This window comes from Mastacembelus armatus, chromosome 3, assembly GCF_900324485.2.
Source record: "Mastacembelus armatus chromosome 3, fMasArm1.2, whole genome shotgun sequence".
Taxonomy (NCBI): Eukaryota; Metazoa; Chordata; class Actinopteri; order Synbranchiformes; family Mastacembelidae; genus Mastacembelus; species Mastacembelus armatus.
The window spans coordinates 2,849,519-2,864,939 of NC_046635.1; the positions used below are offsets into that span (position 1 = coordinate 2,849,519).

General features: G+C 39.9%; 1 protein-coding gene across 1 annotated transcript in view; it reads right to left on the minus strand.

The window, feature by feature from the left end:
• LOC113138228 (CD151 antigen-like) overlaps positions 1–15,421 on the minus strand; it is a 22,589-nt gene continuing 7,168 nt past the window's right edge. The window contains exons 3-8 of the mRNA XM_026320517.1: positions 15,079–15,270; positions 6,241–6,315; positions 2,704–2,808; positions 1,808–1,966; positions 1,485–1,571; positions 1–1,366 (exon numbers count right to left, since the gene is read on the minus strand). Coding sequence (XP_026176302.1) covers positions 1,307–1,366; positions 1,485–1,571; positions 1,808–1,966; positions 2,704–2,808; positions 6,241–6,315; positions 15,079–15,270 — 678 coding nt within the window. The 3' untranslated portion in view covers positions 1–1,306. The remainder of the gene's footprint in view (positions 1,367–1,484; positions 1,572–1,807; positions 1,967–2,703; positions 2,809–6,240; positions 6,316–15,078; positions 15,271–15,421) is intronic.

The following is a 15,421-nucleotide window of genomic DNA, read 5'->3' on the forward strand; positions in this document are numbered from 1 at the left end:
TACTGTTGATCGATGTTTATTCAAACTAAAATAATTCCTGGATTATCACAAAGACAGAAATACAGCAGATTCATTTGGTGTTGTCTTTGAGGCATACAGGAAAAGATAACTACTAACAGTGAGAAACATCATTTTCTACCACCTGTCTGTTAAATACAATCATATATTTTATAGTTTATAGAAAAAGTAAACAAAATCTTCATTTAAAAACACAATCTAAAAAGAGAGGCTTCAGTAGATACGTGAATAAGGCTGGAGGAGATACAGTAGGTCCTTATACAAAGTTATAGCTGACAACTTTGGCATCAGTGGATACATCCCTTGTATAAAATCAAAGACAGTAAAATCAAAAACATGAGGCACTTTCTTATGAGCACTGCGTGTATGTATCATATACACAATCGTAAGACCACTTCATTAAAATCAGCCTTTACACCATAAAGTAGTTGTACAGGGTTAAAATGCTGGCGTTACCGTGTCTAATGGCACAGTTATGCTGTTCATCAAGGCACTAACTTGTGTACCTTCTTCCCATCAGATAATGTGTTCTCAGACAGATGTTTAAACTGGCACAGCTGATCACAAACTTGATCAAACACTGACATGTCATCATAAAGAATTTATGCATTAAAGGCAAAAACAGGAGCTCATAAGAAAGCACCACAAATGTTACAGAAAACATAATTTAAAAAATATAAAAATTAACAGTTCAAACATTGTAAAGGCAAATATTGAATGAAGATTTGAAATGCATGATTGAGCAGTTGATATGGAAATAAAATGTTGCAGTAGAAAGCGGCCCACAGAAGTGGGCTTGTTGAAACCATAGTGCTGGGGAAGGAAAAGTTACTACTGTGACCAGGACAAATATTTTCTGCAGTTGTACTCCACTGATCTTTACACCACTCTCATGTGTACAGTAGCACCTGGCCTACACATAGAAATGTGCACTTTTCAAAATCAGACAGGAAAATAACAGCGTTTTAGTCCCAAGAAGATGTTGGGAAAATGTTCTCATTTACCCAATCTGTGTTGAAATTCTCATCTGTTTTTCTCAGAGGTTTTTTATCACAGTGCTATGCTTGACTATGCATTTTCGTTGCCTAATTACTTAACAAAACCTTGGAGTGTTTTTTCACCCGTTGTTTACCCAAATGAGATCCTCTGATGTGCAGTTTGATCCCTTGCCAAATTTTCCTTCCCCTGTGTGCAAGGCAATGAAATGAACCTATGGGCTATTTGAATATGACATGTGGTGATGGAGTTACCTCCTTCACCCACATATTTTTCTTTTCTTTTGTTCCTCTTAGTACGGCTCTGCCTTTAGACTTCGATATAGGCAGCAGGTGAACACCATCCCTATGATCTGGGGATTGGATGGAGGGGAAGAAAAACACGCTTTAGCAAAAACTGCAGTGTCCTTAGATATACATTTATTTAATCTCTGTTTATGTGTAAGCAAGTTGTGCAGGTTCTTCGCTCACCTGTACACAGGCAATGCCAACGCCCACTGCTCCAATAATTTTCAGATGCTCCAGGATGAATTTCTCCAGTTTAGTGATGCAGCCACCCTAAATGAAAAACAAAGTCTGTCACATTCTTGCATCAGTTGATGTGGGAGTACTGCTGGAATCTCACAGCAAACAAATATTATGTATATGTTTGGATATGACAGCTCTTCTACTCTGCTTCACTTTCACCACACAGCCTTTTTACTGACACACTGAGACATGACACAACTCCAGCTCAAAGCACATGCACTAAAACCCCAACTGCATCATGACCCCCCCCAGCCTTTATCACTCACCTCCACCTTGTAGATGTTGGAAGGGTGTTCCCTCTTGCCACAGAGCTCTGTGGGAGTCTTACAGCAGCTGTCGGGCACCGCCCTGCTTTTTGAGCTGTTAGAGCGAATCCAAATGCTCCCCTTCCAGTCAGATGAACTGTTGCTTCCACAGCACTTGAACTAATGGGACATGAAAAAATAGATGTTTCAGTTTCAAAGGATATGCAAAACCACAACGTGTCATTTCTAAAGGTTCTTGGGTTTTTGTTCATATAAACAAGCAAATCGCAGCATGTTAATGCACTTTACAGGTGCAGATAGGTGGAGTTTGTTTCCTTTGGACAGACTCAGATGACTTGTTTTTTACTCTTTATATTTCTTATCTAACTCTTGGTAAGAAAGCAAACAAATAAATTAATCAAAATGTCAAACTATTCCTTTAAAAGCAAAAATGCACCAAATCCAAACTAATTATTGGATATTCCACAAAATTCTTTAGAAGAAAGAATAGAGAATAAATGTTGACATGTGATAAATAAAATGTAAACCAGCTAAAGCATCAAGTACAGCTTAGATTTATCCATCCCTTCATGTGCTGTCAACTGGTGTAAGCAAAAAAAAAAAAAAAAAACGGGTGCAGAGTGCAGACAAGTCCATCACGCTTAGCTGAAGTCAAAGGGACTGAAATGAGATTAATTCTGACTCGCCCCCATCACCAAAATCTCTAATCTGATGGAATAACAGGTTACGAAAACTCTGCCCAACGAATAAGTCACCTGAGAGTCCAGGTTCATTTTTAGTATGAAAACGTGGATGCAAACAACTACCAGCTCTGGTAAAGTATTTACTGTTCCCTTAAAAGAACAGTAAACCCCACCTTGGTATATATCTATCCATCCTGACATGCAGACAGTTACCTCCTGCTGCAGCTTGTCCACAGCCTTGGTGATGTGTTCATGGGTCTTCTGCTGATACTTCTGGATCATCGTCTCCCTCAGGCTCTGTTTCAGCTCTTCATTCAACTGTTCATACACAGATAAATTACAGGTATTGCAATAAGAGCACACAACATAGCAACACAAAAATCTCAGTCCAGCGCAGATGCATGACCATTACTTGGGTTTTATTGATTGGTTTTACTGTTATTTCTGTACGCTGCTATGATTTATTGAATTTTGTCTTGAAAAGTGTGAGTGTATCTATGAGCACATGAATGCTTCTGTAACGACTATGTCGTTTGGCAATAAAGTATTGAAACTGAAATGACCAGAGCCATTTACTGATTCATTTATCACTGTTGATTCTGCTACCAATGAGATTTACAGCACACGATCAGCCAGGTGCTCCTGACAATACATGTCATGGACAGCAGCTCTAACAACAGAGGATCAGATGAGCATGAAGCCAAAAGGCAGAAGAACTGGCTGATTTTTTTTTCTGTTCTCTAAACCAGTGGCACAAAATGCTTGCTGAAGGAGAGGGAGGTCTGGGGGGCTCAGTTTCCATGGCAACAAGCCAGCTGGGAAACCACTGTAAATCAAAGCATGAAGGAGATATCAAGGGAATAAATGATGAAGGGAGGACGGAGAGTGATGAGACAGGAGGTGAAGATAAAGACAAAAAAGGAGAGGAGGTGGAGGAGGATATGGGATGGATGGGAGGGATGGGAGTTTAATTATACCTGTTGACAGTGACACACGGCAGCAGTGGAAATGGCAATTCAAGATTTAAAATGCCTGTGTAAGTATAAACAACAGATGTTTCAATGAGAGGCGTTATGGCATTGGCACAAACAAGAATACAAGTCACCAGCCAGGTGATGGCTGTGAAATCAGGCTAAACCAGTGTCATTCAGCTGCAGAGCCACAGGTCTGATCCCTGCACGTTAAGTCCATCCTGGACAATCTGTTGCCAAGAAATGTACCATATTTTCTGGACTATAAGTCGTGCCTTTTTTAGTTCTTGGTCTTGTTCCGCAACTTATTTGTGTTAATTTACTGTCATTTTGTTGAGTAGATACTAGCGTTAGATGACTGTACCACAGAAAAAGTAAAAACTCTTATGTTCATGCTTAACTGACTCCTAATGTAACACAAGTGAAAATGCAGCCCAAAAGAAAGCACTACAAAACATGGGACTATTCAAAAGTGCAGGTAATAAAGTCTGCAGCCGAAACAAAGTTAGGAGAGAACCTGAGAGAGGAGGAGGACACACCGCTTCACCTTCTCCCTGACATTTAATATTACTGGACATAGATGAATGAATTTCCTAATGCACTTCTGCCTGTTGGTATGCCTAGTGTACATTCTTCATAGGCTAATTTAGACTAGAATTAGTATAATTATGAATGCAACTTATACAGCAAAGGAACTTATATATGTGTTTTTCTGTTCAATAAGGCTGTTTTTGCCATAAGGGACTAATATTCTGGTGCGACTTTCAGCCTGGAAAATATGGTAAATGCAGCAGGAGCAGTTTAGAAGAGCAGATGATGAAGTCAGTGTGCACCCTCCAGCACAGGGATGCCCAACCCTACTCCTAAATATCTGAACTATAACTGCCACAAAACCAATGTCCTCGGAATTTGTTTTTGTGCCGCACTGGAAAACCACTCAGCACATACTGTCAGCAGCAAAACAAACAGGCAGAAATAACATATTACACAATCACAATACATGATAATCCCATTAGACCTAGACAATGAAAGCTGAGTGTATCACACTGTATGGTGCAATGATTACAAACAAACTGATTTCGGTCCTTATTGAAGCAGCTCTTCTTAGACTGGGTTGTTTTGGCAGACAATGACCTTGAGGATAGCAGAGATTTAAATAGCTTTCAGATCAGGTGAGATTTTTTTTTCCTGCCATTTTGATTACGCATTTGTTGTAAAGTAAATCAAATGATGGGGATGGAAAGTCTGTCATTTTAAAAGATCTGACAATACAAAAAAATCAAATTTTTCAATGAATTCAAGTTTTTATTCACAATCCAATGGAGGCAACCGTGGCAGAAAGATATTTTATTTATATTTTACGTAACAACTTAAACAGGTATTAAATCTAACACAGATGCAGAAGAGAAAAAACTTCACCCATTGCCTGCAGGTGATGGAAAAAGTGTGATAGCCATCATTTTCTTGGATGTAACACCGATATGTTTCCATATGCACGTCTGAAGTGTTGGCTGGCAGGTTCACAACCGCTGTGACAACGACTGAACAGCAGAGAATATGTGGAGAACCTGTAGCTTTCTAAATGTGAATACGTGTGTTTGTGAGTGTTTTAGAACTGGGTTAAATAAGGTGTTTGGAAATAAAAAGGGATTGTACAGTACAGCACAGCTACAGTACAGTGCCAGAGAGAAAATGAGAAATTTAAAAGAGGGAGGATGATCAGAGGGAAGGAAGAAAAGAGACTTCAGAGATTTTCGAATGAATTTTTTGAAGCAAGTAAAGTGAGACAGCTTTGAGAAGCAGGAGAGAGCCATAGAGCCTAGTGACTGCTAATGTGCAGATGAGTTGTGTATTATGAATGAAGCAGCCATAATGATAGCAGTGCACCTCTTTGCTGAGAAACGTCCTGCTGCTGAGCTACGAGCCACCAGGCTTTAAGACTAGCAGGGCTGGGATAAATGCTGGTCGACAACTGGTGCTCATGTTAATATCGCATGAGGGAAAAACACAACTGCTTGCAAGTGAAGTCAGTATACAGTGACTCGGATTCTAGAGGTTAAATTTTCCAAGGAAAGCTGTCAGTTTAGCTTTACATGAACTACAGCACATGAAATAAAAAAAGCAAAGCAGTGAGTGTTTGGTAGATATTCTGTAGTGCTCAGCAGTGTTTTTACTCTCTTTAGCCATTAACCTGTCAGGAGACCTCATCCCTTCTCTGTCCAGCAAAGGTGAAATAAGTGAGAACAGCTCTGTGTGAGTGTATTTCAGTTGAAAATCACAACAACACTCCTAAATGATTCTGACACAGTGCATTCAGCCTTGCTACGTGAACTACTGGAGGCATTTTTCATTCCATTTGGACTAAATGTAGCACAAGTAATTTTTAATGGGCTGCCTTATATTTTTCGCTCTGCAATCTCAATTTATCATGCTGGTTTTGTCGTGTTTAAAATTACAGTGCAGATCCTGCCATGTGGGAGCAGTTGTTCTTTGTGGTAGAGTGCCTTATAACAGCAACACAAATAGACACATTATATTTGTCTGGATTATGAATGACTTGTGTCCTCCTGGACAGTTAATCAGATCAGCACACAAAAAGTAACAGTATTAATCCTGTTTATTCTAACTGCTGCGTCTGATTTTCAATTACGTTTTGTCATTTAAAATCATATAAAGCCTTCCCATATTTGTCAGATGGTCCTAGATCATACAAATCCCAAGATGCATTGTTAAACCCATTTGAAAGGACTTTATTTTTTATTGGCCCAAAGGGAGTTACCTGCTGATAATAGATATAAGCCAGGACACCAGCCAGGATCTCCAGCAGGAAGATGCACAGCAGCAGGACAAAATACTGTAGACACAGAGAACAACAATCTTAAAAGTCTGATAAGAAAAGTGAGTAAAAAAAAAAAAAACCAACAAAGCTCATAAACACATTGTTCCAAAACAGTTCATGTGCATCCTAAAAATAAAACACAGGGTTTTTTGTGAGCTGTTGAGTTATACTATTCTTTCAAATAAAATAGAGGAGCTGCTCAGAGCTGGAAAAAAAATAGTAAATGGTACTGATGTAGCACCAGGAGCATCTCAGAAAACTGTGTTGACGTCTTTGTGGGCTTCCTCCCAGAGTTTAAAGACATGCAGGTTGACTCTAAAAACTGCCCATAGATGTATATGGGTTCGGTATCTCTGAATACAAGAGGAAACACATATGAAAACTGTGACGTGATGATGCACATCCATTTCCATGCAATCCAATATGACTGCACTGAGTAGAGGCTAATGGATTTATTGCAGAGCTGTTCGAAGTTGCATTAGTGAACTGGCAACAGTATATTACATGTCAGTACATAAAAAGAGGCCTAAGAACAGGTGACAAAAATTGAAATCCAGCAAATTGAGGTAAAGCTCTTTTTTCTGTTCATTTTCAGCTCTTTTGCTCACAGCAGGTTTAGTGAAGCTTGAAACTTTGAGTCACTGCACAGTAGCCCATCTCACACTCTCTCACTGAGGTTGTCTGTTCAGAGTTTATCGTCTGTATCTGATTCGTGACCAAGCCCATGGGAGTTAGAGGGAAGGTTTACTTTTTATGCTAAGTTCTTTTCGGAATTAAAAGACAAGTAGAGATATTATCTGACCAAAACCTTGACCCAAATTCCTCTGGCCAGCTGCTATCAGAAAGAGAAAATCAGTCTGGTAAAGTGGACTTGGTCCTTGATTTGATCGCTTGGGCTGATTAGATCTGAGTGGCTGTGAATGCTGAATGCTGAGGAGACTAAGATGCATTTTGATGTTGTAGGTTTGGACAGAAGCATGAAAACACATGGAGACACACACATATATATGAAAATAAGATGAAACAATTAACTGACGTGAATGACAGTCAACTTTGAGTGTTAACTGCACCCACTCTCATAATCCTTGTCCTGATAACAACTAGTGGTGCACACTTTGCAATGTACCATGGCAGGACATCAGGGCACACCGGGGTCGGGCGTGGTCACAAGAACAACTGATTACACCAAATCACATCCAGTTGTGATGCTGAAGCCAACAGGCTGTGTCAGATCTGTTTGTCAGATGCTTGGATAGCTTCCAACCATCTAATGCCTTCAACGAGGTGCCATCTGAAAATATGCATCATTACCGTCCCCCTTTTTACATTTTTTAATTTAGTTTGATGGAGTTTGATTCAGATCCCTCACATGATTTATTTAACTGGTATTGATCAGTTTTAATACTTGATAGCTCTGCTTTAAAACCAAAAACTCATTAGAGGTTGAAGCACTGGCTCTGGACCTGCCCCAAATAATAATGACTCCACGCATAACAATTCATAAAGACTGACAGATACTTCAGCAAAGTGTTTGTAGTATTTTGTGACAATACTGGCATAATACTTGTTGGTGCAACTGTGTACAAATTGCCTGAATAAAGAATGACTTTCTTTTTTAATTAATCTCTTGGTCATTTTTTCAATTTACTAATTAACTGAATAGCTAATAAGTGGAAGAAAACAAGGAAGTGTAGGCCATAACAGCAACCACAAAACTGCTATCATGGCTTCAAAATGTCAAGATCAGAAAATGGTTGGAAGAGTTGGACATCAAAGCAACGTGATAGTGGTGTGTAATACAATACAATCGAAATAAGTAGCCTGCTGTTGTTCATTGACTTTATATTAGCCATAACCTTCAAAATGACTGAAATTAACACAGGTATTGTTAAAAACACAGAGATTTGACTCAACAATCAATTACTGTAGTTAACTGAGTTAATAACAACAACAACATCTCAGAGAACATATGCAGTTGTAACTGGAAACAGTCAGCTGAGTTAACATGAAGACAGGTTTCCTTAGACTCTACCGTACTTAAATTCTTTGGCTTTGCCAGCTCTCACTCATTCTCACACACACACACACACACACATTTGCAGACTGATCCCACATGGACAGTGATGTGTACAGGGTGTGACAAAAGATCTGTTGTTGGCTGTGGAGACTGTGGCGGCTGAATTACCGACTGCAATGACTCCAGAGGACTCTTCACGATCCCAAGCACGTTCCCTGTCACAGTCACACTCATCTCATGTCTCAGCTGCCATTCTTCCCCCAGGCGACTTAAGGGCACAGTGTAATTACTGCCAAAATGACTCTCAACAGGTTCATATGTACAAAACCATTTTTAAAGCTCTGCGTTGGCTTCAGACTTCACTGTGTGTCACGTGGAGGCTTCTTGGCTAAACTACAAAATATCTAACCTCTCACAATGAATCAGACTTAATTGCTGAGGTTGTTCTAAAATATTTGGACAGCTTCTTTGACCTTTTGTGTCTGTCTCTCACAGTAGCTGTTTTCCCCAGAGTTGTTTCCTCTTTCATCTTCATGCACCTCCAGCAGCACGAGGTGTACACAACAAGTACCTGCCGTGAGGATACACATATTGGTATGCAGCTTGATGTTTGATTATGCTTATATTGCAGACTTACTACGAAGTTTGTTTTTTTTTACTGTCTTTACAGTGAACAAGAAGGAGCTCCGAGTCATGTCGAAGTTAATTATGACAGAGACGTGGTTTTTGAAGGAACCAAACTTGTGACCCTTTGGCTCTATGGTGGACCTCTCTGGCCCCTTACAGCTATTCAATGAGAACCTTAAACTCACTTCAGCTGGATGGTATTAATATGAATCCAGCAGCTGGTAATTATCAAACTGATTTCAGGCTGGTGTCTCACTGGCAGTGGAGCAGCACATTTTTCCACACATTAGCTGTTTGCCTGTATTTTTCCCAAACCTGTTATGCTCCGAGTTAATGCTCCACAAGTTAAAACAATTACGATGTGACTGATGAGCTGAACCAGGCAGAACATGACGTATCTTGTGTCTGTATCAATGTAGTTACCAGGTAATGATTTAATTTATGCCTTAGTCATTAAACACGCTGCTTTTTGTGTAGCTGCTCCTTGCTTTCTTTAACCAATAACCCAAAAATATTCAACTTAAAACGATATAAAACAGAAAATCTGCAAATCCTCACATTAAAAAAAGCTGGGGATTTATTTTCTCTTAATCAACTTGTTGACCAGTCGCTTCAGACGTTTCGTTAAATGCATTGTACTCACGCAGTCACGTATCTACAACATATGGTATTGCTAATATGTCAAGTCAAGTGGTAAACGCTTCACACAATTCAGCAATGGCAGAAAATGTTGCTGGATAATATTTCAAGAAATAAGATTCATCACCGAATAAAAGTAAGAGACATCAGCTGCAGCTTTATGGATTCATAAAAAAAACATCATTAAAAAAGATTTTGGATGAAGACGTTTTTGATGTTCTGATGAGTTAAAAATGCTAATGCTTCCAAGATGTAGCGGCAAGATGTCATTCCATGAATTTGCTTCTTTTGAAGTGAAGCATCAAGTGAAAACAGCAAATACACACACGCACGCACGCACGCACGCACACACACACGCACACACACACACACACACACACACACTTGCAGAACTCCATTATGTTCTCCATCTTTGGCAATCTCTTGCAATCCCCCCCTCCCTCCTGACAACTTCATTCCTTCTCTGTGATTCATGGCTCTAATCTCAGCTCTTCAAGATGCACTATGCATTCAAAAAACACCCAGACACACAAAACGAAGGTGTGGATAGATTTTAAAGTGTGAACACTATGCTGTAGACCATATAACCTAGACCACCTTTAAAAAAAAGATTCACCATTTTCTTTACACGGTTATTTGCACATAGAAAAAACATTCTTGGTCTGACTATACTTATATTATTCAACACCATACAAAACTTTATTTAAAAAGGCAGCAGTGTGGTCTATATCCTTTACACACCATACAGTCTCTCCTGGCCCCACCATAAAGGACTGTCCTAAGAAACTCTGCCATGCAGCGTAAATGCCTGGTGTTTGTGAGCAATGATCAAAATGAAGTCAATAAAGACTAATCAGGTTGCAGAACAGGTTGGTCTCAAAGCTCAACAGGCAGACAAAAATTAATTATGAATTTAACCTTTGTTTCTTCTCACAGCTCGGCCAGCCTGCTGCCTCAGATAAATAAAACTCAACAGACAAAGAGAAACAACAAATGTAGTAAGATAAGAAAAACAAAAACCAAAAATGGAGACAAGATAAAGTTGCTGTGATGCACTGGAGATGAGACAGTGAGACAGAAAGTGGAATCGGGGCTTCAGTAGAGCACAGTCCTTAAATGTGTGTGATATGAAACATATCAATAGTTTGACCTCCAATAAAAACAACAACCAACTTCGTTCATATTTTATTTTTGTAATTTTTCTTATTTTCAGATTAGGGCTACAGATTAAATGTTGATTGTTTTCTTCATTAACTGGCTACTTGTCCGTCCTGTATTTCCTAAAATCCAGGGTGATGATTCAACGAAAAGATTCAATGATTCAAATTCTGAGAAGCTGAAATGACTTAATCTTGACACTAACACTAAATCTTTAATCATTCAGCACAACTGTTATATTTTGCTGAAGGATTGATTGATTGTCACTGTGGCCCTATTTCAATACAGACATCCTATGGGATAGGTTATCATTCTATGTAAATCACCCATAATATTATAGTGTACTGCAGCATTAGTGCTTTGCTTTTTCACAGTATTTATCATTTAAATGCTGATTAATCAGTTGATTGAAAAGCAATTGTGAGTTGAAGTTCTACTCTAAAAAGCAAAAGTTACAATTACAATAAGCTTAAAATGTAACGTTACTTCAGATAAACCTTTTTTGATTAAATGGGAGAGAAACACTAGAAAGAACAGACATGACGACAGACACAAAAAGAAGATAAAGACAAGAAGACAAAGTAAGAAAGACAAGAAGATATGTCAAAAAAAAAAAAAAAAAAAAAAAAAAAACTAAAGACAGACGCAGAGAGGAGACTGAGACACCCTATCAAACTGCATGAAGTCAGTTTCTCCACAGGTGGATCCAGCCTCTGTTAGGACTGCCTTCCATTTGGCTCAGCCATTTGGAAGGAAAAGGTTTCTCCCCCCCCTTCCCGAGTCATTACACTGTTCTATCGCTCTGTGTTTGCAGACAAACCACACCCCACCTCCCATAGGAGAGTTATTCTCTCTTTCATACTGATCTCACTGCACAAACATCTCTAACAGCCTGACAGAAAGGCTGATATGGCCTTTGATTTAATCAAAAGGCAATTGCAGCTACTTTATGTATGCCTGACAGCTGCAGAGTAATCTGGTGATGCTGTGGCTGGATCAGCTGTTTTGTAGTTGGAACCTGTGACCTTTAGATTACAGGATAGTGTCACCAATCACCGTTGCTCTTGTGTACTCCCAGCAGGCACCATGTACAGGCCACATCCAGGAAAACAATTAATCTACCTGCCTCCCTGAACTCCTCCATACTTATGTTCAGCCTCTTTAACAATCTCGATAACATCCTTCCTGGCAGACAAGTTCATTTGTTCACTGTGATTCATTGTCCTAATCTCAGCTGTTCAGGATACGCCAGGCATTTCAAAACTACACAACACAGAGAGGAGGTGGTGCGCACACCTCAATTTATACTCAAGTGGCGAGTTATAAATCAAATCATTTGAACATAGTAGGGACTTTATTGCACACACAGATCTATCGGCTCGCCAATTATGTCAAACACCCCCCCACACACACACACACAAAAAAACAACAACATTTAAATGCACTTGGAGGGAATTGGTTATTAAAATATATAGAGGTGCTAAATTTCTGTGGATTGCTCAAAGGTGAAAAGTGGATAAAGCCAAGTAGCTGCAACGTTCACAAATGCAGACAGTTGAGATGCACCCACAGTTTTGTGACTAATAAATTTCCAATGTTGAAATGTGTGGCTGAGCTTGAGAATATACCCAGTACTGTGCTTCTGTCTGTGTGTGAGCTGTTTTCAGGGCCATGGACGTGTCTGTTTTTTAATTAAAAAATAAGTTATTTGCTTCTTCAGTGGATATTAATTTGTACGTTTTCTCATGCCTCACATCTGCTTAGAATCACCACATGTGAAAAATGCTTTTTTCCTTTCAACACCATCCTGGTTCGCCATCTGGCTGGAGCCAGGACGCAAAGTTTGCCAGTGCACAAGTTACTGCTTCATGTCAAACAGAATAACAGGCCGTAAATAAGAAGCCTATGTGATAAAAAACCTGTATTTTCTGGCCAGTAGAGACAAAGTTTCATAAGAAGAGAAGGATATTTTGTCCGGCTGTTTGATCAAGCTGATATATCTTTCTACTGACCATTGCTTTCACCAGCTAAAGTCACCAACATGACTGGGGTAGATTATACCAGCTGTAAATAATTAGCTAATGTTACTGCCATAACACCGACACAGAAACCTTTGACTGTTGGTTAATGTGACTCTATGGAAAATATCAGCTGATCACAGAAAAATCCCACAGTTTTATGCATCAAATCAATATTTTCATCTCACTAACTATATAACTTTAAATCAGAACCTCAGTTTTTGAACAGTGAATTGATTTCAGTATATCAGACCAACCATACTCGATCATCGTTCAACATTACATATCTTAAACTAAACTCGCTTTATTCATTTTAATGCTGATTTACTTTGTAGGTCCCACTAAAAACTAGTACAGTGGGTACGGAAAGTATTCAGACCCCTTTAAATTTTTCACTCTTTGTGTCATTGCAGCCATTTGCCAAAATCAAAAAAGTTCATTTTATTTCTCATTAATGTACACTCAGCACTCTCACCCTGTGCTCAGTATTGAGTAGACGCACCCTTTTGAGCTAGTACAGCCATGAGTCTTCTTGGGAGTGATGCAACAAGTTTTTCACACCTGGATTTGGGGATCCTCTGCCATTCTTCCTTGCAGATCCTCTCCAGTTCTGTCAGGTTGGATGGTGAACGTTGGTGGACAGCCATTTTCAGGTCTCTCCAGAGATGCTCAATTGGGTTTAGGTCAGGACTCTGGCTGGGCCAGTCAAGAACGGTCACAGAGTTGTTCCGAAGCCACTCCTTTGTTATTTTAGCTGTGTGCTTAGGGTCATTGTCCTGTTGAAAGGTGAACCTTCGGCCCAGTCGGAGGTCCTGAGCACTCTGGAGGAGGTTTTCTTCCAGGATATCTCTGTACTTGGCCGCATTCATCTTTCCTTCAATTGCAACCAGTCGTCCTGTCCCTGCAGCTGAAAAACACCCCCACAACATGATGCTCCCACCACCATGTTTCACTGTAGGGATTGTATTGGGCAGGTGATGAGCAGTGCCTGGTTTTCTCCACACATACCGCTTAGAATTAACACCAAAAAGTTCAATCTTGGGCTCATCAGACCAGAGAATCTTATTTCTCATAGTCTAGGAGTCCTTCATGTGTTTTTTGGCAAACTCTATGCAGGCTTTTATGTGTCTTGCACTGAGGAGAGGCTTCCGTCGGGCCACTCTGCCATAAAGCCCCGACTGGTGGAGGGCTGCAGTGATAGTTGTCTTTGTGGAACTTTCTCCCATCTCCCGACTGCATCTCTGGAGCTCAGCCACAGTGATCTTTGGGTTCTTCTTTACCTCTCTCACCAAGGCTCTTCTCCCACGATTGCTCAGTTTGGCTGGACGGCCAGGTCTAGGAAGAGTTCTGGTCGTCCCAAACTTTTTCCATTTGAGGATTATGGAGGCCACTGTGCTCTTAGGAACCTTGAGTGCTGCAGAAATTCTTTTGTAACCTTGGCCAGATCTGTGCCTTGCCACAATTCTGTCTCTGAGCTCCTTGGGCAGTTCCTTCGACCTCATGATTCTCATTTGCTCTGACATGCACTGTGAGCTGTAAGGTCTTATATAGACAGGTGTGTGCCTTTCCTAATCAAGTCCAATCAGTTTAATTAAACACAGCTGGACTCCAATGAAGGGGCAGAACCATCTCAAGGAGGATCAGAAGAAATGGACAGCATGTGAGTTAAATATGAGTGTCACTGCAAAGGGTCTGAATACTTATGACCATGTGATATTTCAGTTTTTTTTTTTTAATAAATTTGCAAAAATTTCTACATTTCTGTTTTTTTCTGTCAAGATGGGGTGCTGAGTGTACATTAATGAGAAATAAAATGAACTTTTTTGATTTTGGCAAATGGCTACAATGACACAAAGAGTGAAAAATTTAAAGGGGTCTGAATACTTTCCGTACCCACTGTATTTCTGACTTCTTGTCCAAAAAAGCAGGTGATCACATCTCTAAATTATTATTAGTTTATTTGACAGATACAACTGACATTAATGAACATTATTGTATATGTGCCATATTTAGCTAAATAGGCAACTGCTTTGAATTATGGAAGCTAAACTCAACGAGAGTAGATAAAGCATTGGAAAGAATTTGAATTTGATAAGTGGATTTAACACTGAATTGAGATGCTATCAAACATTAACCCTATGTCTGTACAGCGAATCATAATCACAATAATTATGCATCTACAACAAATTCTTGCTATCCTGCAATTTATTTTAATCATATTTAGGGTGACAGGTGATTACTGTTTCACACACTTTCGTATTTTCACAAGTGTACTGAGGGCAGCCTCTATTATCTCCCTCGCCTGACTTGATCTCTTACCACTCGCAGTAGCCTCCTCTGCTCCTTGAAGGTGGCGCAGCAGCCCAGCACGCCTGTTACCATGACGATGACTCCAGCCAGGACCAGTATGTAGGCTGAAGCAGCGTAGGTCTTGGAGGGGAGAAGGCTGATGTAGTCGCTCTTCTGAACCAAGGTCCAAACACCCACGGCCATCACAACACCCCCTGCCAACTGGGAGAGGAGCACACAGTAAGAGCCTGATTTCTGCCAGACACTGGCCCAGAACAGAAGAACCAAGATTCTGGTCCTCAAAACAGCACAATAAGCAGACAGAGTGACAAAGGGGGTTTAAATTTTTTATCACCCAAGTCCAGCTTCGAAG